Source organism: Haliotis cracherodii, unplaced genomic scaffold (assembly GCF_022045235.1).
Source record: "Haliotis cracherodii isolate W230 unplaced genomic scaffold, xgHalCrac1.p SCAF_7, whole genome shotgun sequence".
NCBI lineage: Eukaryota > Metazoa > Mollusca > Gastropoda > Lepetellida > Haliotidae > Haliotis > Haliotis cracherodii.
The window spans coordinates 26,321,810-26,346,260 of record NW_027266330.1 but is presented as its reverse complement, the minus strand read 5'-3'; the positions used below and the strand labels follow the sequence as shown (position 1 = coordinate 26,346,260).

At 39.3% G+C, this 24,451-nt stretch overlaps 1 protein-coding gene across 1 annotated transcript in view; it reads left to right on the top strand.

Moving 5' to 3' along the window:
- Positions 1–1,593, top strand: part of LOC139447932 (uncharacterized) — a 51,645-nt gene extending 50,052 nt beyond the window's left edge. The window contains exon 24 of the mRNA XM_071229422.1: positions 99–1,593. Within this exon, the coding sequence (XP_071085523.1) occupies positions 99–790 (692 nt within the window). The 3' untranslated portion in view covers positions 791–1,593. The remainder of the gene's footprint in view (positions 1–98) is intronic.
- Positions 1,594–24,451: the final 22,858 nt, after the last annotated feature.

Genomic DNA, 24,451 nt, shown 5'->3' with positions numbered 1-24,451 from the left:
CTGTTTACAGATAATATCATGAGATTCACAATAAATGTCCGACTTTGTCTCTACAGTAAATAAACTTGTCACACAACAAACACCATCTATATTTCCAGGTCCTAAACTACATCTGGACGCCGCTCGAGCCAACACAGACAGGTGCCACGTAACTACAGACGGTGAGCTGGTCAACTCGACACCCGACACATGGCCTGATGATAACAGGCGCAGGCTACAGGAGTATTGGGGGACCTGTGCCTCCACCCCCATCCCCCTTCCTCCACCCCACCCCACTCTCACCCCGGTATACAGCACTCCCAGATACTGGGAGACACTTACCAGGGTGTTGGTGGTGGATGGAGAGTGGTGGTTGTGGCCTGTCCTGGATATGGGGGTGAGTGAGGCAGGACAGGTGGACAGTGGGTTGTTGGCTTCACTACAGCGTCGCTCCTGGTGTGTCAGTGTAGAGAGGTGTGGAAGACACGGGAGGAGTCTCTGTACCAGGGTGTGGCGGGAGGGGGAGCGGGGCGAGTGTCAGCAGAACACCATGTCACGCACTCGCGGCACACAGGCCACCCTCCACTATGGTGTCGTGCTGGATGTGGGGAGGGGCAGACTCGCCTTCATTGATCTGAACAGGGGCGTTGTTTTAGCCAAGTTTGATGAGAGGTTTAGGGAAGACCTGTACCCCATGTTTGGTGTTTGGCCGGGGCCAGAGGACTACACTATCAACATGAAACTGATCAGCGGCGAAGACATCGTCATCACCGACACCAAGAAGTCACTGATTCACGATGCGCTGATTTAGGACATGACGCTGTGTGAAGTTAGCAGTGTAATTCAATGATGTGGAATCTGCTGTGTCAATGACGAGAACTGAACTGAGTGAAGCGGACATAAAAGTGTCCGGTTTGTCTGCTATTTCATGTTTACAAAAACTAACAAAGTTTGCTAAACGTGATGTTTTGCGGCACGAGAGGGTTGAACTGTGTATAGAAAGTATTTAGAATTATCACATGAGTATCTGTATGTTGACAGTATTGCTGTAGTGACTTCCAATATGAGACACTGTGTGATGTTTTGAGATTTAATGTGATGTGAAAATGAGTGAAGTGCATTTTTACAAAAGTTGTTTCAGTTAGCAATTTTCTTTATTTCACTTCACTTGTCTGTGTATAATAACTGTATTGAATCCACACATTCATAGATTCATGATCCTATTATTTTTGTAGCAGCTGAAATATGACACATTCTGTTGTTCTCCGATGAATGACGGGCTGTGTAATAGTGAGAACACAGCACTGACTCAAGTTGTTTCAACTGATAATGTTCAGTGTTACACCATAAAAACCTCTGATGGAAGTTATGCTTTTAAAAGCTTGATAAAAAGATTTTTTTCAAATTTGCAATTTTCACTTTATTTGTTATCCATTCGAGAAAAAATTGAATACACATTTTGTCGTCTTGATATGTTTTTCGTGGTATTATTACATTAAAGGTTGTAGAAAATAGTTCCGAAACATTTCGTCCTTATTGGTTGAAGGAGTGAGTGGGTGTTTGTGACAACAGTAGGCAATATTCCAGCTATGTCAGAGCAACCTATAAGTATTCCCGGTCCTGATCAGATAACCAATGGCTGACAGCATGAGCACTGGTTAACTACTTGTTGCCTGGTCATTTATAGCAACATCAAGGGATTGTGGGACCTACATCTATCCGACTCCCCCCAGGGATTGAAACATGCTGTGCCGTGCTGGAGTGCACAAACAATATTTCATATGGTGGTTTATCGGAATCAGTTTGGTCTTGTTGTTCATTGTTCAGAGTCAACACGTGTCTATGAATATTTAGAGATAAAATATGCATATACACACACACACACACGCACACACACACACACACACACACACACACACACACACACACACACACACACGCACGCACGCACGCACGCACGCACGCACGCACGCACACACACACAAAAAAAACACACACACAAATTAACGTCACAGGCCTGTCATTTAGTAATTTACAAAAGAAACTGTGGACAACGAAACGAAATAAGTGACATTGTTGAGGACGATAATGCAGCACAAGCCCCGCACATTCTTTTATCTGCCAGTCAGGAAACAGTTGTCCGTCAGGTTTAAGGCAACATGAAAACGCAAAAATAATTCCATGGAATCACTCACGATTTACCTATAAGGCTTTAATTTGTGTGTTTGTTGTTTTGTTTGTTTGTTTGCCACACTCAGCAATTTGCAGCTGTATGACAGCGGTCTGTAAATAATCGAATCTGGACCAGACAATACCGTGACTGACGTCATCAGCATCGACCCACGCAATTGGGTTACGATGACATGTATCAACTAAGTCTGTGAGCCTGACAACCCGATCCCGTTAGTCGCCTCTTGCGGTCAGCGTGGGTTGTTGAAGACCTATTCTACCCCGGATCTTCAGGGGTCTAGAATGCTTAAAACAATCATGCATCATGTATAGGCCACTGAAGGCATGACACATGCAGTGAAGTCTCAACCATTACAAAAATGTGTTATATATCACGTTTCCTTCTCTTACTCAACTTATGTGTGTAATAAATGTATGGTTATGTATTTTTGATATTCTTATATGCAATGTGTTAAGGCATATTAGTCCAAATTGTGGCCTTTATTTGCCATTCTCTTTTATTGTGTCTGGTTTATATGGTTATCTATGTAGATTTACCATAAGTATGTCTTTGACCATAACAAATATCAGCTTTAGCATTCATGTTCCTATTATAGTCATCACATATAGACAGAAAATATACACATTTATAAACTATAATTTCGCTTTGTTACAATTAAAGGCAGTCCACATGTGCAACTCCTGTAATGGCCATATGCCATCGATATTGATGAACAATTGTTATGGTTTACATTGCGATGATATATATACATTTGTTCGTTTATCAAAACAACCAATTGCTCTGGAGCAGACACTGTCAATAATGTGACCATATATGTTCACAATATCATTTTTTTAATAAGCCCCACAATGCATTTATGGAAATTTAAAGTAGAGAACTACACTTACGTGAGATTGCGATGCAGATGAAGCCATCACGGTCGCTCCAATCAACATGCCCCTACTGTTGATTGTATTCTATATTTAGACAAATGAATATGTAAATACTGCGTTTGTTGTCACCTGTGATTATGACTTGATATTTACATTGTTAATTGTGAATGAGTATCATTATTCCGTTGTGGTTTCTTCATTCTTTTACAACAAATGATTTTTTACAAGAAATCATTGTTTAATAGATAAAGGGTCTATAAATTGAAATAAATGTTAAATGTTATAACTGTATCTCTTACTAATACAGATATTCAATCTTGTGTGTTGGTAGATCGTTTACAATATCAGACTTCGAATGTACAGTGGTCGCAAGGCAAGGGTGCAGGATCAGTCCTCTACTGCTTACTTTGTTTCTTAATGAGAAAGGTAATCCATATTTGTGAATGAATTTGCTGAAACCATTACCTCATCGCTGATGTCATTGCCAATGTAGGTGAATAAAGTTAGAATAATCAGATTTGTATAGTTTAAGAATTAATTTAGGCATGACCAAAGTAATGGGTTTTTTAAAGGTGGTGTAATCAGACAAAAATATAATGAGATATGATGGTTTAAGTTGTTTCACAAGTATTTGGGTGTAATTTTTGCACGAAACCTTTTATGGTATGAGGCCAGAAATACACTAAGCACAACAAGCAGAAAAGTCAAAGTACATGTCGTGTCATTTTTTCAAATGTACCAAAACTTTAAAAATATGCTTTAATTCTTGTTTTTCTTAAAGAATGATTGCAGGTGACAAACCTGACTGGTGATGTACAACCTGCCTTATGTTTGATCAAGAAATTATAGTGGTTAAATCCTGTATAGTACCAGAGAAAAGGAAATCTACTCATCTTTGCAAGTAAAAGATTAAGAGTTGAGCTGTGTAGATACAGATGCAGAAATCGTGGAATGGAATAGACCCAAAAGCCTGGATTTTTAAATTTTGTAATGAAAATCTACATTTGTTACGGAAGATGAAGTGCATGTTATTACTACATGTTCATTGTAACAGCGATACAAGCTTTGGCCATCTTAAGCATCCAGACATGTGGACATAAGTGTTGAAATATTGACTGAGAATAGTATGTTTGAAACTATGGCTTTGTCTAATTATGTAGAACACCGGTTAAGAAAGCTTTTATGACAGTAACTTGAAATTGATACTTGAACAACTTTGTAGTGCCCTATAGTTGTATTGAGTGATTTATGTATCCACAAGTAAAGAGTGATGTTTCATATGATTGATAATCAAGCCTTCTATGCTTGTAACATGTTGTCTGGGCCGGAGGCCTAAAATACTGAAATAAAGACTTTAGCCTTGAGGTTCTCGAATTCGTTCATTCCCACAACAGCATTATTACTCATCAACTAAACCAAAACTGTAATGACATTTGCTGTAGTTAGTAGAGCGGTTCAACATATATAACACATGACAATTCATTTTTCAAACGTTTTGGGGAAAGATAGAAACCTTGAAAGCTCTATACAGCTCCCTACTTCTCACGTGCGAAATCTATTTCGAAATATGGAAGCTTGAAAGCTCAACACCGCTTCCAACCTCTTACTTCCCTACACCGTTTTTTGAAATGACACAATCCTCTATCTGGAAACTACCGCTATCATAAATATCCCTGCAAACAATTTTCAACAATATTGTAAAAACTCATTACTCTTTTAAAAAAAGAATTGTGAAAGCTTGGATGACATGCCGAAGATACAGTTTATTTCTGAGCAACGATATATAGTGTGTACATCTGATGACATATGATCGCTGTCTTTGATGACAGCGCAATTTATACTATTCAATACTATACATTAAACTAATATTTCATTCAGTTTGTTGCTTTGTTAATGTAGGATAATTCAAAATTTCCCTGAAGGTTTTATTTTCTGTATATTAGGAGTCCGAGTCTTATATACGTGAAATGCCGGTAGCATTGACGGGGAGTTCCATTGATATTCTGTGCCGATTTTAGTTTGGAACTTATTCATTTACAACACAGATGAAGTGGTTGTTGTCGCAAGTGTATACAGTACTTTAGAAAATGAAGATATTATGAGCAAATGCATTAAACATAATCAAGATAGGTCCCATCAACAAGTTAGCAAGTAAAATTGTCGCTAATGTATTTAAGCAAAGTGTTATTGGCCCATTTGGGTACAGTCCATGACCAGTAGGCTATATATGTGAACGGATACTGTTGAATAAATTTAAAAGATACATATTTTGTACGTTATTATAGTGACAAGATAAGCAGTTGCAGATCGCACATTATGATCACATTTTGATAATTATATTAATATTTGAAGCTTGTAACTATTTCCCAATCACTGCATCGGCGAGGAATTGGCCCCCACTTGTCTACTCGTTTATATTAGACAGGAATCCAGTAAATTATTGCATGTCGTGTATGAACTTTAAAACAATAGTGGCGCACGCGGCGGGATAGCTCAATGGAAAAGGTGTCGGCCATGTACACGAGAGATCCCTGGTTCGATTCCTGCGGTCGTCACATGTTGTATGAAGCCGATTTAAGTGGCCAGTCTGCGTGTCTCCGCAAAGTTGGAGTGGACGTAAAAACTAGTACTCACTCACTCAATACGACAACAATATACCCGTATTAATTAATGGTGTGAATTTATGTGGTTACTCTCGTTTCTGAAGTGTTCATCTATCGTCATATATAAAACATTTATTACAGAACTGCATGGGAAGAAACACATTTATATTTATATAGTGTTGTGACTGATCACAACTACAGACATTATAGACCAGGACAGATAAAGCCACCAGCCCAAAATACACACGGAAAAAACATTGTTCGGACACTTTCATTTCTGTTATATACATAAGGGGTAATACATTTATTACCAATACTGAAAGTACATTCACATATGCAGAACTGAAGAGGTTTCTTGAAGAGGTATCTTGATGATCATATGAAGCATACTGGAGAGGTTTCTTGATCATATGCAGCACACTGGAGAGGTTTCTTGGTGATCATATGTAGCACACTGAAGAGGAAGATATACCTCCACCATCAGGTATTTAGAAAGCTGCAAAAAGTCTGCGATGATATTAAATCTCAGAACACAAATGACGTGAGATATGGGAAATAATTACAGGGGAGCAAATTTAATTAACGCAATCTTACCACCTGATGCAATGTACAACAATCCACTGTGTTCAGGTTTTGGGAAAACTCCTTTTCAGCCAGCCACTCAAGTCACCTATGTAACCACAGAAAACCAGACTAGTGACCACCACATTTTGGCTTAAAACAGAAAATCAAAACTCTGTTTAAATTAAAGCACAGCTTTGTTGACAATATTTCTTATGTAAGCAATTCAGACTGCACATCTGATTTGCACATGTCAGAATCAACTGGAAATGAAAAACAGTTATAGTGTTTCAGAGACTTTAAGAAAATACCAAATTGAGGTAGAATGTTGACAACAGATGCTGAAAGTGCAGCTCGCACAGCTCTCATTGAAATGTATGAAATGGTTGTATGCTCTCAAATTGTTGTCAGTACACGGCATCTATCGGCCAGTCATAGACAATTTATTAACAATTCTAAATTTGTTGTGGACATTTTCTATAGACTGTGCATCAAGATGTGCAACTAAGTGATCCAAATGATGGACAAGACCCAAAAGTCAATGTTTGATGCAACAAAAACAAGGCAATGCCCCGGTCCTTACCTCGTGATACAATCTTTGCTCGTAATTCCCATGGTAGAGCCCACAGTGCTGTTCATAACGTCAACTGCAAGAGTCCGGCAAAGTCAATATTGAAACTTCGACTAGGACTTGGGTGTACTATCACTGCAAAAGGAAATATATGTGATGAGATTAGCTAAACCCATAAAAAAGTACTTAAAGCTAAGACATACAAGAAATCCCAGAAAAGTAAGGGCTGCCTTGTAAAGATAAAGCTATAATTTTTAAAAACTCTATCGTTGTAAAAAAATAATTATTCGAGAGATATGTTATTGAAACAAATGCATATTTAAGAAATGTAAACCATAACGAGGATCATCCACATAAATGGGCCCAAACAGGAAGACTTAATGATATATTACATTACTTACACCAAACAGTAGGTTTTATGACTGTAAGTACACCCTTATGTCGGCAGTGAATTCTCTCCATATCAAGTTCATGGGACTCGACAATCAAATGGTCAATTTAAGACTTGTTGTGACAGAGGGCTATTCTGTGGGTTTTTTCCTCTGCCCGCCTTGGACGGCCACAAAAAAGAAACATCGCCCATTGCCCTGCATATCACTGCTGCCCAACCACTCCTTGCAACACAAATTCCCACTTGCTTCACTCATTTTGCGTTTATATTTCGCTCTACAATTATTCCAAAAGGTTTCCATGGCAATAAATGAAATATATCTATATCTTCAGTCACTGCTGATTCTGATTTAATGTAGTAGAACCTTCAGGCGAAATGACAGGCAATGTCAAGGGCAGCCATTCGAAAGATAATCAACAGTATGCCATCAAGGTATCATAAATGTATCGACCAACATTGTGGACACACCAAATATTGATCTTCACGCTTGAAATAAATTTTACAGACATTTATTCTCATTACACCTACATTTTCATTTCATCAGTTACCTTACTCATTGTCAGTATTATATGATGTACATAGATATATTTTATTCATAACATACCATACTTTTTACAACTGTCAGTTTGATATTACAGTAAACAACAGTTATAACGAACTGAAAGGGACCAATTTTAATTCGTTATAAGCGTATATACAGCATATAAACAATCTATGTATATCCGTCAATTCGTTATAGGGGTGTTCGTTATAAACCTAGTTTACTGTTTACTGATAATCTCACGAGGAAAAAGGGGAATCGAACCCGGGTCTTCGGCGTGACGAGCATACGCGTTAACCAGTAGACTACCTCACCGACCCACTACCAACAGAGGAATATAGGTGGAAATTCAATGGGGATATCATGGAACCCATCATTGTTACCCGGGAACGAATCCCAGCATTGTATCTTGATTTACACAACTGTAAATGCACAACAAGCTCCTCGTCCAGTTGTGACTGCACCAAGAAAAAGAAGGGATGTTCCCTCGGATGCAATTGTGCTATGTCATGCATAAACAGAAACAACCTACCCACCTCTCCTGAAGTGATGGTAATGAGGAGAGACATTATTACACAACTCTTTACTCTGTAAACTATATGTATACTTCATAATAATACAAGTATTCACATGTGTTTTCATTCAGTTAATAAGCTAGTGAGATGCTAAGATAAAAGCACGGTATATCTACAATGTAGAGTGAAACTACGTCCATTTTAACTGAAATCTGACTTTGAGGGTATGCTGGTGTTGCTGGAGAAAATAGCTCTTAGTATATCATTTGTTGAACAGCTTTATTAGATCTTGATTTTGAGAACAGGTGGAAATAGCGGCAATTCAAATGGCCGCCATAGATGTTCATAGAAAAACAAGACCTTATTTCTTTCTTTATGATGGTAGTATTTTGGTGTTTTGAGCATTGTTGCAATTATCCTATCTATCCAAAATATTAACATAATCTTCCACTATAACTTAATATGCTGTTTTCGTCAAAATTGGTGTGAGTGAGTATGGTTTTACGCCGCTTATAGCAATATTCCAGCAATATCACGGCGGGGGACACCAGAAATGGGCTTCACACATTGTACCCATGTCGGGAATCGAACCCGGGTCTTAGGCGTGACGAGCGAACGCTTAAACCACTAGGCTACCCGACCGCCCCGTCAAAATTTGTATTTTTGTATTGGGGTTACATTGTATACAACATCTCAGGAGCTATCAAATATATTTTCTTTGTGTTTGCTGTATAGGATAGCACAGTGGTTCAGGCAAATTGTGATACACAGTTATAGTGGTTTTGTCGTTTTTAGGGGCGTTTTTAAATTTGATGTGATATGAACATGAGGGAAGTGAAGTTCTTTGAAATAGCAATTTTCTACATTTTATTTCACTTTCCTGTGAAATATAACACTTTAGAATCAACAAATTAATAGTTTAATGATCATATTATTATTGAAGCAGCTTAAAATATAACACATTATGTTTGATGAATGACAGGGTTTGTAATGGCGAAAGCACAATTAACACTGACAAAAGAAGTATCAAATACTAGAAATACATTTCGGTATATCCCTTCATGTGTACACAATCTAACATAAACAGTTCTATGGTTATTTCTAGAGCTACTCGCAATATGACACATTTTCTTGATCACTGATAGAGGTTATACTTTGCAACAATGAACTTTAAGGATTGAAGATAAGAGAAAGCACTTTAAAGATTGACCAAAAGCTGTAACAAATAGCAGTTATGAATATTTATTTTTTAGTTTAACTTCTTTAGAGAAGAACTTGAATACACATTTTGATATGTACTCACGGTATGCTCCTTATCACAATACCAGTTAGAAAATAGACCTCATACATTTTGTCAGTATTGATTGAATGAGTTAGTGAGAGTTGGATTTGACAACAATATGCAATATGCCAGCTGTATCACAGCAACCTGTAAATACTCTGGTCCCGGTCAGGTAAACCAGTGGTTGACAACATGAGCAATACTTAGTTGCTGAGAGATCGGCTCCTTCATCGTGGGATATATTTCTGTTCTGGGACTGTCCACAGAGATTGCAGTGGAGTGAATGTATAAACAGTATTTCTCATGACTGTTTATCGGAACTATTTTGGCATTGGTGTTAATTGTTCAGAGTCAACACGTGTCTATGAATATCTACAGAATAATCTATGCGAGGATAACCTATTTGAGTTGGGAGCTATCTGTCGTGAATGAAATTAAACATTATAAAAACGCGCGATGTGCGTTTGGGTTCCAGACGCTGTCTATATTGATAACGATTACATGCATGTTACGATATGCAAGGTGTCGCCGTACGGTTCTCTGTAGGGAGATATAACTCAAGGACATTAAGTGATTGCGCAATGCCCCGGTTTGCTGAGCAGCCCCGACGTCTAACGACGGAACCACACAAAATCTCTGCAAACAGCGATGTGACTTGTATGATATCGACTGTGTCATAAACATGTGTTTATTAATCACAATCATCCCAGGTGTTCGCGAGTGTTTATCCCAGGTGTTCGCCCATCATTGGCACCCGACACAAACGCATGCAAAGACAATGAAAACCATCACCTTAAAAAACACGGGTGGTATTTTACCGTTTGTAGTTGTATATATCTGGGTTGCGGGGTCATAAATATATAGTATAACAACATGCAAATTCAGGTTGTTGGTATAACATAAATAGTTTTAACCACCGAATCCTCACGCATGTATGGATCAAGATAATTCAATTTTTGCTTACAAAAACAAGCTTTAAATAGCTGTTTAATTCAGTTCAATATCGAGACTTTCTGTACTCAATTCTCATCTCATATCACAGTCACGCCACACACCCGTGATCGTCGCAACATGATACCAGAAAGATGTCAAGTGGATCAAAGTCATAAATTGATGATTGTTACATTGTAAAGTGTAATCAATCGCTAACCTGTTTACGCAAGTAAAACTAATTATTCTTCAATGTTTCTACACCCTGGTGCTTATGATACAGCCGGGATCGTATTTGAAAAGTGTTGAATGTATCGAACGCATCGATCAGATGTTAATTGTCATGATGAATTGACATATATATCGAAATAAGCTTTTTATATAACCAAGACGGTGATGTCATATGAATCGTTTCCATCATATCTGGGGGGCACGGGTGGCCCTGTCGCAATTCGTTGTGCAGAGTTGCGTTTCTTAGGCACGCCAGAAACCTATGAATGCGGGTTCGAATCCGGTTCGCCCCGATTATGTTTCTAGGTGTGTCAGCACCCGTGCTCGTGGGTCTCACCAAAGTGTTAAACGTCTAAGGCCTGCATCACTTCGGGTTTTTCCTCCCACATCAAGCTGACACGCCGTCATATAACTGGAATACTGTTAAAAGCGGCGTTAAACTCAACTCACTCACTCCATCATATCTAATACAAAAATAGTGAATAGTTGCTCAGTCGTACATTCTTCAATGTGCTGCCATGACCTGGCTTTAATCGTGTATCCTTACAATACCATGCTGTGCAATATATATTCAAACATTTACATAATGAATAATATGTACATTATCCTTACTCATTTTCATGGCAGAAGCTAAAATTTGAAATCAAAGAATATACTGATGCATAGCTAATTTAATATATGGAGAAATAATCATGGAACGACTAGTAAAATGTCTTTATTGAATTGCAATATATCATTTTGATTGATACAGACGAACAATTGAATTGGCAAGACGTGATTGTTAGAACGAAAGAGTCAGTTTACATTATTTAAGGACATTAAAATAAAAAAACAATCGTTACAGACAGTAGGTGTTACACTGACATTGCGACGTCGGTCCACTTTGACACTCGCTTGTCAAAAGGTCGCGTGTGACGCACATGTGCGTGATAACCCATGTGATAACTCTTGTAATCAATGTCAAGAAGAACAAAGGTTTGGAGGTACTTGATATTGCACAATAGGTAGACTTTATCTGGTGGATACAAACGTAGAGATGATGCAGTATGGATGTAGATTTAAGTCAAGGTGCCCTTGAGACAACCAGGCGATGCTACTGTGATCAAGAGTCGTGTTGGTATTCTTTCAGAATACGTCCCTGTTAACCTTCACTTGTCCCAAGAGCCGACAGGGGTGTTCACTTGTTTTTATTGTGTAGCATCATGCACAATGCATTTATTATCGGTTAGGGCCAACACTAACTGTCACCGTTTTTACCTGTGTCTGACAAGAGAACACGGTCTGTGGTTGCGCTTTTAAGCATCAAGTGATATTATTTCATGTTAAACGCACTGAACGCGTCAATGTCATTGCGTTCTTTGAGCTGGTTTACGATTTGGGGGTGGAGGGGTTTGGGAGGGCGTGGGACTTTTAAATCGCGTCGCATCATATATCGCAGCTGTGTAATCTAAATATAACATAAGTAGTATGAAAGACAGTTCTGGCGCAGTGAACTTTGTTCCCTCAACGCCTGTTCCCTCAAAGGCTATCCCCAGGTCGCAGTGTGACGTCACAGAACTGTCCCAGTCGCTGAATATAGATACCGCGTTGCAAGTCGGACGCATCTTTATCAGAGATAGCATCAATTCTGCCCCTATTAACTATGATGGATCAATATGAGCTTTATTATCATCTGGTTCTCACATTCTGCATCTCAATACCAGCAAATAAAGTAGACATTAGTAAACAACAAAAATATACAATTTCTAGATCATTTAATATCCCCGTGCATACAGAAAGGACATGGGTCGGAGAGCCATCCCAAGCCACCCTTACAACGTGTAGGTTTATCTTAAAAGGTACAAGCTAGGATTTTTTACAATTGTTCATCATCACTGGCCTAAATTCATATCATCCATGCATTGCTTAAGTGTTTTTTTTCCTTTGGTCTTTAGGATTGTCTCTACTTTCCACGCGGGCACGGGTAGCCCAGTCGTCTGAGGCGCCGTGATTCGCTGTGCAGACTTGCGTCCCTTGGGCACGCCAGAAACCTATGTTTGTTGGTTCGAATCCCGGTTCGCCCCGATTATGTTTCTAGGTATGTCAGCACCATACCCGTGTTCATCGGTTTCACGTGGTAAACGTCTGAGACCTGCATCACTTCGGGCTTACCTCCAACATGAAGTTGACACCCAGTCATATAACTGGAATACTGTTAAACGCGACGTTAAACCCTACTCACTCACTCACTCACTCTACTTTCCACATGTCAACTTCTTTCACATGTACTTTCTGAAGTTCAGATTGGTAGATGTTGCCCTGAATATCGTCAGTGCTTGACACGGTAGACTGACAGCCCTCATCATGATAGATTCTGAGGAGATAGTGAAAACCTCTTTTGTCAACCGTTCATCGTATTCCCGGGTGACGACATTCCTGAGATAGTCAGTTGGACTCGATCTCCCACTTTGAAACGGAAACGTTTCTGTGCCTTTCTAGTGGTCTTCATAGATAGTTTCTTATTTCAACCCATACGTTTACAAATAGTCTTCAGTCACTTTGGATGGTGGCATTCAAAAGGTTATGTGATGTGTTTTATTACAGTGGTTGGAAAAAGTATAAGGTTTGTCTGCATACGCATAAGAGGTGACAAAACGATACAGTCTTGTCTTGATGGTCTTCAGTTCTCTTTTCTGCTACAACTGCATTGGGTTCATTGTTTGTTAGTAAATGTTGTATCTTCCTTCGTTGTAAAAAAATCCCTGGCTCTGAATTCTTGACCTCGATCAGTGTGAGGTCGGGATGGTTGTCTTCCAACTTTCAATATGTCTCTTAATGCTTTGGCTACACTAACACGTGGTCTTCAATGGAGTCAACCAAAGTTATCTAGAGAACACGTCAGAGAGAGAGAGAGAGAGAGATAGAGGGGGGGGGGGGGGGGGGGAGAGAGAGAGAGAGAGAGAGAGAGAGAGAGAGATTGTTTTTTCATTGTATGAGGACACAGGCCCATAGAAACATAATTTTGATACATATATTAAAGCACCTCGTATTTTATTCTCCCTACTGTGTTTTATTGTACGATAGACAACAACCACGAATTGTATAAATGAGATATCAACATTATGTACAGTCTCTTTACGGATGTTGATAAAATGTGTAAGCTTTACAAATAGTTACCTTCATTTTTACATCGTGACTCCCTGAATGGAATCCATTTACTAAACAGGTGGGTTAAGTTTTATATTTCCCGCACATACTTACGTCAACGTGGTGCCCGGGGAAGATAAGAATGTGTCTTCCGTAATAGGCGACCGAATTGGGCAGCCTGTTTCCCGTTGGCTGCGACCCTGTGTCGGCAGAGGAAGGGAGTGTGGTGGTTGAGGGCGACGCAGCCGGCATTGTGCTTCTTAGTCCAACACACCACTTCGACGCTAGCTTCGCCTAGAATGAGCCGATCTGTCTGTCAATGCACTATTTCGCTCAATATTTGGCATTCAAAAATAAATTTATCCTAAATGTCTTATACATGCATATAAATCAATCTATAAACTTGCCCAGAAGGCAGTGACTCATGGGCCGATCTGCTGATGCTGACCTCCGAATTCTGTACATCTCCAATTTATTGGCATGGGCCGAACCAGCCTGATCCTTAAGTTGGTAGTTAGTTATATCTTTTCGCGTCAAATTTCCTGGAGTATACCACCCCTTTATCCTCGAGCTCATATTAAGCATGTCCTTGTTGACATTCCATGGTGGATGGGGAAAAGGGGCGCTGAATCTTTTTCCTTTCGACATGGCTTCCCAACACTCTGGTTAAAAAAGACGACACATTGAATCTCATGAGACTACGACGCCGATTCGATCCGACTACTGGCCACGTCTCTTGGTATAGAAGCTTTAGACAAAGAACCAATCAAACTGAATCCATTTGCAATCTCCAAAGGTATCATTGGTATCTGCAGAGAGGTTACAAATGTCACGAAGCTTCGTTCTGGCTCTCTACTTGTAGAATGTGAACGAAGACAACAATCTGTCCATCCTCTCAAATTATAAGAGTTTGTCAATATCAAGGTTGTTGTCTCAGTCCACAAGACACTGAACTCGTGTGAGGGCATGACCGTTGACGAATCACCTGCAACAAGGTGCAACTTTACAAAGGCCAATTGGTCTTTATTCCAAACACTGTGTACAGAATGACTAACACCTGGCAGTTTCAGGAATGTTCCTGATCCTATACAACTTTTTTTCAGATTTATTAAATGCTATTCCTGAGTCCTATTGCAAACCCTCGTATACGTAAACCATGGTTTGATAATGATTGTAAACAAGCTAGGAAAAATAGGAAGAAAGACGAGAAATATTGAATAATGTTAAAATCATGGGCGCCAGTACCTTTAAACAAAATAAACGGCTATCCTGGAGGAACTATGTATCCAAAATCAATTCCCGCACACCCATGTCCTAGGCTTGGAACATGATTCAAAAGTTTAAGGGCAAAGGATCAAAATCTGGATCTCATCATCCTGAAGATTGGAATACACTTTTAACCACTAAATCTGAAATTGCCAACAAGCTTGGTGAAACTTTCGCAAATCATTCCTCATCTTCAAAAAATAATCATCAATAATCCAGATGTTTCAAAAACAGCAGGAAAAGGAAAACGTAAATTTTAACTGTGAGTGAGTGAGTGAGTGAGTGAGTTAATATTTAGAGTCACATCGGCAATATTTCAGCCATATCGTGACTTGAACAAGCTATAGCATATATTAAAAAACTGTCGTCAAAGGACAGTACAACAACTAGCAATATATCACAGATTATAACTTTAAAACTAGTTTTAGAACAATAAAATGATTGGATTAGGACAGACGACACATCATAAAATCAGGCTATTGATTACCAACAACCAAAGCTAGGCCACCATACCAGGGACCATGGGGACTTACAGTACCCTTGCTACCTGCATGGACCCCGGCAGGATTGACACCATCCCTTCAGTTACTGGTGATTATGGAGAAATGTAGCCAAAATTTAAAACAAACAATCATTCTACGATTAAAAACCTGGCATATATAAATCACTTTGAATGAAGTGGGCTTACGTACCCTCTCTGGGGGACAATAATTTTACGCTACTTCAACCCCCATCAAGGGTACAACCACTAACAATCTCAGTTCATAATGATATATTACCAATTTATAAAATATAGAACTTTCTACATCAAAATTTATTAATCAATTCAATTTCCTTTAAAAACCAATAATTAAATGAGAGTTTATGTTAAAAAGATCCTTGAGTGATGAAACTTTGAAATAGTTATCCCTTGTGACGGAAAAATCAACACAGTCAAGCAGGACATGCTTGACTGTGATTCTTTCATCACAAGGGATGCAGAATGGAGGATCTTCACCTTTTAAAATATACTCCTGAGTGTAACGTGAGTGACCAATATGACATCGTCTTATAATGACCTCTTCAAATCTGGACTGACAACCCAAGTAGGTGTTATCAATATTAGGTTTAATTTCATGTAATTTATTGATACCTACTTGGGCGTCCCACTTCTGCTGCATTAAATCTGGGATGTAAGATCTAATCATGGGTTTGAAATCAGTGTACGGGATCAGAAGTTGTGTCACAGATTTGTTGAGTGCTGCTTTTGCAGCAGTATCAGCCATTGTGTTACCAGTGATACCAACATGGCTTGGTAACCGACAAAAGACGATGTCATATTGGCCAGTCTCAAGATCATTAAATAACTCAAGGATGTTGATTAAAAGTGGATGTTTGCATGATATATTTTTAATCGCCTGAAGGCACGATAGAGAATCTGAAAAAATAATGAATTGTTTATGTTTAGATTGGCTTTTGATATATTGTAGTGCGGTAATAATGGCGTTTGCTTCTGCAGTAAAGATAGAACTGTTATCTGGTAATCGCGAAGATATTGTCCTGGATCCAATGACAGTGGCACTAGCAACAGCACCACCATCCTTGGAACCATCAGTAAATATAGATTTATAAGTGTTATAAGTGGTTCTTAATTGATTGTATTCTTGTTGATAAATTAATGGGTTAGTATCTGATTTCTTTAAGTTGGTTAATGTGAGGTCAACCTCTGGCCTTACCATTTGCCAAGGAGGTGATGGAAACAGTTGAAAGGGAGCAATATCATGCAATTTAATATTAGAAGCAAACATGGCAGACTGGATTCTTATTCCGAGTGGTGGAACGAGAGATGATTTTTTATTGTAAAGATCTTGCTAGAGAGGATTAAAGACGCAATTAAAAGCTTGATTTGACTGATTTGAATATAATTTAGAGACGTATTGTAAAGATAATTTCAGACGGCGATGTTTAAGAGAAGGTTCATCCGCTTCTACATACAGACTGTGGATTGGAGACGTTCGAAAAGCTCCAAGGCAAAGCCTCAGGCCCTGATGATGGATAGTATCTAGTTTTTTTAAGTTACTTTTGCAGGCTCCACCATAGACGATGGAGCCGTAATCAAGTTTTGAACGGATCAGGGACCTGTACAAGTGCAATAGTGTTGTCTGATCCCCTCCCCACTGTGAATTAGAAACGACTTTCAACAAATCAAGTGCCTTCAGGCATTTAGCTTTAAGGTATTTAATGTGTGGTAAAAAAGTTAAATGGCTATCGAAAATAAGTCCCAAGAACTTGGCCTCCTTCACAACTTTGATAGGGGTGCAATTAGAAATAGCTCAGGGTCTTTATGCGGTTTATATTTCCTGCAAAAATGTATGCAGTTAGTTTTGGATTTGGAGAATTTAAACACGTTCTCTAGACACCACTTATCAATTTTATTGAGACATAATTGTAATTGCCTTTCTATTGTGTGCATATTTTTACCACGATTTGTTAAAATCATCCACAAAAAGTGATCCATCAACTGAATCATTTAAAACTTTTGACAAACAGTTAATTTTTATACTGAATAAAGTGACAGACAAAATACTGCCCTGTGGGACACCCTGATCCTGATGATAATGGTCAGACAGGATTGTACCCACTCGGACTTGAAATTGCCTGTCTGTTAAAAACTGTGATATAAAATGAGGTAAACGACCTCTCAAGCCAAAATCATGTAAATCCTTCAGAATGCCATGCTTCCAGGTAGTATCGTATGCCTTCTCAAAGAAAATGGATACTACGTGTTGTTTATTGACAATAGCATTTTTAACAAAGGATTCTAATCGTACTAAATGATCAATAGTACTTCTATTTTTCCGGAAACCACACTGAATATTTGTGAGAAGGTTATTGGTTTCCAGATACCAAACTAATCTATTATTCACCATTCGCTCCATGGTTTTACATACGCAGCTTGTTAAGGATCTAGGTCGATAGTTAGAGGGATCTGTATGATCCCGGCCAGGCTTCGGTATTGGTATTACAATGGCATTATGCCATGAAGTAGGAAAATTCCCTGATGTCCATATTTGATCAAATATGTCTAAAAGTGTCTCCAGACAAGATTCAGGTAAATGTTTTAAAAGCTGGTAATGAATGTTATCGGCTTCTGGTGCTGTGTCATGAGCTTGCCCAAGGGCGGTATGTAGCTCATGTAATGAGAAGACTTCATTATAGTCTTCACCATTATCAGAAGTGAAATTAACTTTTATCTTTTCCTGTTGTCTTTTAAATTTTTGAAACTCCGGGACATAGTTAGATGTTGAAGAATGTTTTGATAACGTTTCTCCAAGTTTATTGGCAATATCTGTTTTGTCCGTTAAGAACGTGTCACCTTCTTTAAGATGGTGAACAGACGATCTTGAACGTTAACCTTTGCCTATTATTTTTTGCACCATATTCCACACCTTGGATATGGGCGTGCGGGAATTTTCTTTGGAGACATAGTTTCTCCAAGATTGACGCTTATTCTGTTTAAAAGCACGTCGTGCCTTGGCATTTGTAATTTTAACTCTATCCAAATTATGGACGGTAGGATGTCGGCGAAAATATTTTTCTGCTTTCTTTATACACTTTCTGGCCTGTTTGCAGTCATTTGTAAACCATGGTTTACGAATATGGGGATTCGCAGAGGACTTAGAAATGGTTTGGTCAGCAATGTCATTCAGTAAATCCGAAAACAACTGTACTGGATCTGGAATATCCTGGAAAATATCATGTTTTATTCTGTCAGTACACAGTACCTCATATAAGGACCAATTAGCCTTGGTAAAGTTCCACCTACATGATGGTGGCTCATCAATAGGATTAACAGTTTTAAGTATAGTGGGAAAATGATCACTCCCACAGAGGTCATCATGGACTGACCATGCAAATTCATTATACAAGTTTGAGTCTGTGAGTGACAGATCGAGGGCAGAATACGAGCCCGTGGCTGGATGTAAATATGTGGCAGAATCATCAGTAAATATACACAGGTTGTTGTCAGAAATAAATTCCTCAATGATTTTTCCTTTAGAACTTGTATTTGCACTTCCCCAAAGCGGGTTGTGTCCGTTCAGATCACCCATGATGATGCATGGCTTTGGGAGTTGGTCATACAGACCTTGAAGATCAGACTGTCGAAGATCAGAAGAAGGAGGGATATACAAAGAGCACAGCGTAAAAGCAATGTGCAGAGTCAGACAAACAGCAACAGTTTGAAGATTGGTATGTAGAGGGACAGGACTATGTATTATCCCCTGTCGCACCAAGATAGTAGAACCTCCCGTTGCTTTATCTCCCGAAGGAGAAAATGAATGATAGTCATTGTACTGTCGTAAGTTGAAATGATCAGTAGTTTTCAGGTATGTTTCCTGAAGACACAATGCTGACGGTTGAAAATACTGTATTAATAATTGTATCGCATTAAAATTATGCCTCTGCAATTCCACTGTATTATGTTGGGCAATTGAGTCATGGTGGCTCAATTGGAGATCGCTCGCGTGAATGTGAGGAGGAACTGCTCCTCCGCCTGTCCTGTGAGGACAGAGTAACCTCCATATCCAGAGGCCCAAATGAGTTCTGTAAAGGAACCTCTGAAGGTGAAGGGACGATCGGTGCTTGTTTTCTATTCAATTTCTTTTTCCCTTTTTTTGACTGATTTTCTGATTCTTTCAGAGACATATGAGACAGTTTCTCAGACTGAAACTCAGTTTGAGATCCTGAATGAGTGTGAGTGGCAGGAATCTGTTGAGTGAGTTGAATAGTAGCAACAGGTTTTTCTGACTTGACCCATGACAAGTCAGTCTGGCACGAAATAGAAGATGTTGCTACAGAGCGGGAGACTGCAGCAGAGTAGGAAATGGTAGATGGAGTCGTGGTCTGATCTTTAAATAGTTTTTTGGCATCCCGGTAGGATATGTTTCTTTCACATTTGAGTTTCATTATTTTAGATTCCATTTGCCACATAGGGCAAGATTTTGACGAAGCAACATGTGGGCCAGAACAGTTTGCACACTTTAAATCATGATCACAGTCAGAGCTCTCATGGCTGTCACCACAGCGATGGCATACCACAGAGTTACGACATGATTTGGAACCGTGACCGAAATGTTGGCACTTGTAGCATCGGAGCGGATTGGGGACATACACATCCACTCCGTTTAGGAAATAACCTGCTTTAATTGACTGTGGAAGGGATGTACGGGCAAACGTCATGAGATAAGTATTAGTGTTTGTGATGACACCGTCTTTCTTTATTGTGAAGCGTTTAACTTCAGTAACGGCCTGGTCTCCCAATTCTGCAACGATGTCTTCTTCAGACATGTCGGACAGACAACGAGCCCTGTCACGAACAATGCCTCGACATGAATTTAATGTTCTGTGCACAGACACAGCAACCTCAATATTGGCAAAGCTGGAGATAGATAAAAGATTGAGAGATTGCTGTCTCCGTGCACACATCACCAGAAGCGAACCACTACGGAGACGGGTGACGTTCTTGACCTCACCGCAAATCCCAGACACAGCCTTAGGTATAGCAAAAGGATTTAATTTAATGGGTAGTTTGTCAGCAGCCTCAATAACCAGGAAACGAGCCCAGGAAACAATATTTTGAGAAACCATTCCAGTTGTAATTTCAATTTCCTCTAAACGTCTCTTTTTTTTCATTCCGAGAAGAACCAGATTGTTGTTGAGCCATGATGAAAAGAATATAATTCAGCACCCCTGTTCCCCACCCGCCATCGAGTGTCAACAAGGACAGTGTTATATTGCACCGGATATCCAGGATGCAAACACCAGGGATACAGGGATGTTATACTCCAGCAAATATGACTTGAATAGCTATATTTATCTACCAGATGTAGTGCCAGGCAGGTTCAGTCCATGACAAGAAACTGGAGACATACAGAATACAGAGGTCAACATCACCAGATTGGCCCATGAGCCACCGCCTTCTGGCGTAAGACTCTAGGCAATTTATTCCAACCAAAATTGTTAATTCATACATGTTAAGCACGGCCAAGACCAAAATATACATTATAATACAACACATGTGTGCAGATACTAATTTACAAACATGGCCTGGCATGACCAGCCGATTGATAAGACCGGGCCCATCTTACCACCCGTCTAGGCGAAGTAAGGGTCGAAGTAGTGTGTTGGGCAGAGGAACACAGTTCCAGGAACCAGTGCCCTCAACTACCAGACTCCCGTCCTCCGCCGACACAGGGACGCAACCCACGGCAAAACAGGTTGCCCATTTTAGTCGCCTCATACGACCAGCAATGGGGTGCAGTGGAAATATTCTACCCCGGTTCCACACGGGGGAAGAGCTATTAGCGCTACCCAGCACTCACCACGAGGAGGTTGCTCTTCACGAATGCCAAATTTTAACTGTGATAATGGTGAGGACTATAATGTAACATTTTTACTCCATGAATTGCATACTGCCCTAGGGCAAGCTCATTAAATTGCAGCAGGAGCCGACAGCATCAACTATCAGCTCCTGAAACACTGGCCTGATTCATGTTTGGAAACTTTACTTAATATATTTGATGGCATAATGCTAGCATTCCTATACGAAAGCCTGGATGGCATCATAGAGATCCATCCAATTACCGTCCAATATCATTAACTAGCTGTGTTTGTAAAACCATGGAGCGCATGTTTAACAATTGATTGGTCTACTTGGAGACCAATAACCTCCTGATCGACATCCAGTGTGGTTTCCCCAAAAAATAGAAGTACCATTGACCATTTGGTGCGTTTAGAATTATTTATAAAAAATAAATACACTCTTTAAAAAGAAAAGAAACGAACAGGTAGATTTTAGTAAATTTATTGTACCTAATAAAGTCGATAGATTTAAGTTAATATCATAGATACAAATAGGAAATTTTGGAGCTCGATAGTCACATGTTGTCGTCGTACAAAGCTATATCTATTGGGAACAACTCATCGGACACTACCCTCTAAAAAATAACGTTAACCAATGTATGACGTCGTCATGTAACTAGCGCATATTCAAATCTCCAGAAACACGATGGAACAATGTTCTAACGTGAAATAAACCACGCCTCGATCTTCATTGCTCTTTGCGATTTAACCGTCAAATGGGCGAAGTAAAAGCTCTGTCCCTGCGTATTTCTTCTTTATTCACCATTTTCGGTTGTGTCGAACCTCGGGTAACTCGAAGATAAGTTTTTATACTAATTAACACATATTTAATCACATGACATTGAAACTGCCTCCGTGGTTCAGCGGAAGGTCCGGAGTTCGATCCTTGTTCTTACCCTGCCTGGCGCTCGGCACTAGGGTCCTAAAACAAGGACGGGTTGGCTTTGAGTCAGTATATTAATTTCTGAGTGGGGTATTGATGTTAAACTGCGCCATGGTATCTCAGTGGGCCGGCGACGTTAAACCCCATTTCATCTCACAACCTCACCATATGTCATTGAAGTATTTCAATATTCAGAAATCAATTAGAAGAAAAAAACGTATTCTGATATCATCAGATAATGCAGGGTAAAATAATGTATAATGAAGAAATGTAAAACAACAAAATTACCAAAATGGTATCTTTTCAAGATAAACATTTTGTCATTCCAAAACAATTGCACTATTCCAGACTAAAGTATTACATGAATTGGATACATTTTGAAAACCTTCTCATTGTAAAACATTCATTTCCTTACTCAACTTCATGCATATTTTTGTCGTGGAATATTATTATTTTATTGAAAAGCATATATCAACACACTGAAATAGAAAATTGCGCCACATTCATTGTTTGTGTGTTGTTTATTGCCGTTCTCAGCAATATTGCAGCTCGATGACGGCGGTCTGTATATAATCGAGTCTGGACCAGACAATCCAGTGAATTATATATCAGCATCGATCCACGCGTACGCAACTGGGATATGATGACATGCATCAACCAAGGGAGCCCAGGAAGTCGTTATAAGTCAGTTTGTGTAATATACGGTCCATGGACTTTGTATGTAAGGGAATGTCTGAAACTGAGAAATAACGAGTTCCTGTGCATTCTGGGTAAGTTATCTCCTTGTGCTGTCATGAGGGGCGGTGAGGTAGCCTAGTGGTTAAAGCGTCACGCCGAAGACCCGGGTTCGATTCCCGACATGGGTACAATGTGTGACGCCCGTGATATTGCTGGAATATTGCTAAAAGTGGCGTAAAACCATACTCACTCACTCACTGTGCTGTCATGGGTGTCAGTGAAAAGATGACACACAATGATACATAGGACAATTATGAAAATATACAGCCCGAATCCCTGCATCGTATCTGAAAAGTTGTCTCCACCCCTATAGCGTGAAAACTGTTTCTTTGAAATGTAATGAGACTCTCTGTAAGCCCCTCTCCCAGAAAAGCTGTAACCTCCCCTGCAAGATAACAGATTAATCTATCTACGCGACATGGTAACAGTAAACATCGTTGATTCCGATTCCGTATGGTTTCCAATAAATTCCAAACAAAATACAATTTAAAGTTAGAAATAATAGGATACAGTCAGATGTCAGCGTATGTATCTTTTCAAACGTTGGTTTTTAATGAAAAATAGGGTGAAAATACAACCACAGGGAGGAAAATATCCATAAAACATATTAACTAGCAGAAAAATCTTGTTATCTCATTGGCCAGCACAAATCGGTTGGTCAGCCTGTACAGATATCATGTCGTCATAATGTTGGATTTGATTGTTGTTATATGGCAGTGTATTGTATTGTTTAACTATGATTATAACTGTATGGCATTGTTTCTGTTGAGATTCGGTAGAAGCCCATTGCATTGTATTAGACTGTAATTAGTTCGTCAGGAATGTAGTACTGTTTAATGTAAGCAGTTTTGAGGAAGTTTCTTTATTTAGATGCTGGTGTCCTGTGTAAACTTCCGGAATACTGTGATAGAGCGTTACAGACACGTGTCGGATATTCTTTGTTGTGAGGACACTGTGTGGTCATGTCCAGAAGCTAGTCAGGCTATATATAAGGGCGTGCCTATCGTATCTCTCACACATTTCGCCTCTCACACATTTCAATAAATCAAGACCAGCTTTCGTATGAAGATCACTCATCTGCCAGGATTCCCTGCCTTGGCCTTTCTCGGAAGCTTGACCACCATCGCCGCTGGATGACGCTGATCACTGCATTTTCATATTTGATACTGACCACTACGATCATATTATATTAGACATTGGATATGTACTACCACTCTATCCGGTATTGCTATTGTAATTGCTGTGCAGTTATTTGTGTTGGTTTGTAAACCTAGTTAATTTTTTAATACAATTGTTAACTGGATACCATTTATTGTTTGTTGGTTTCACACTAAGTTATTTTACGTACATATTTCTTGGTTATCATAAT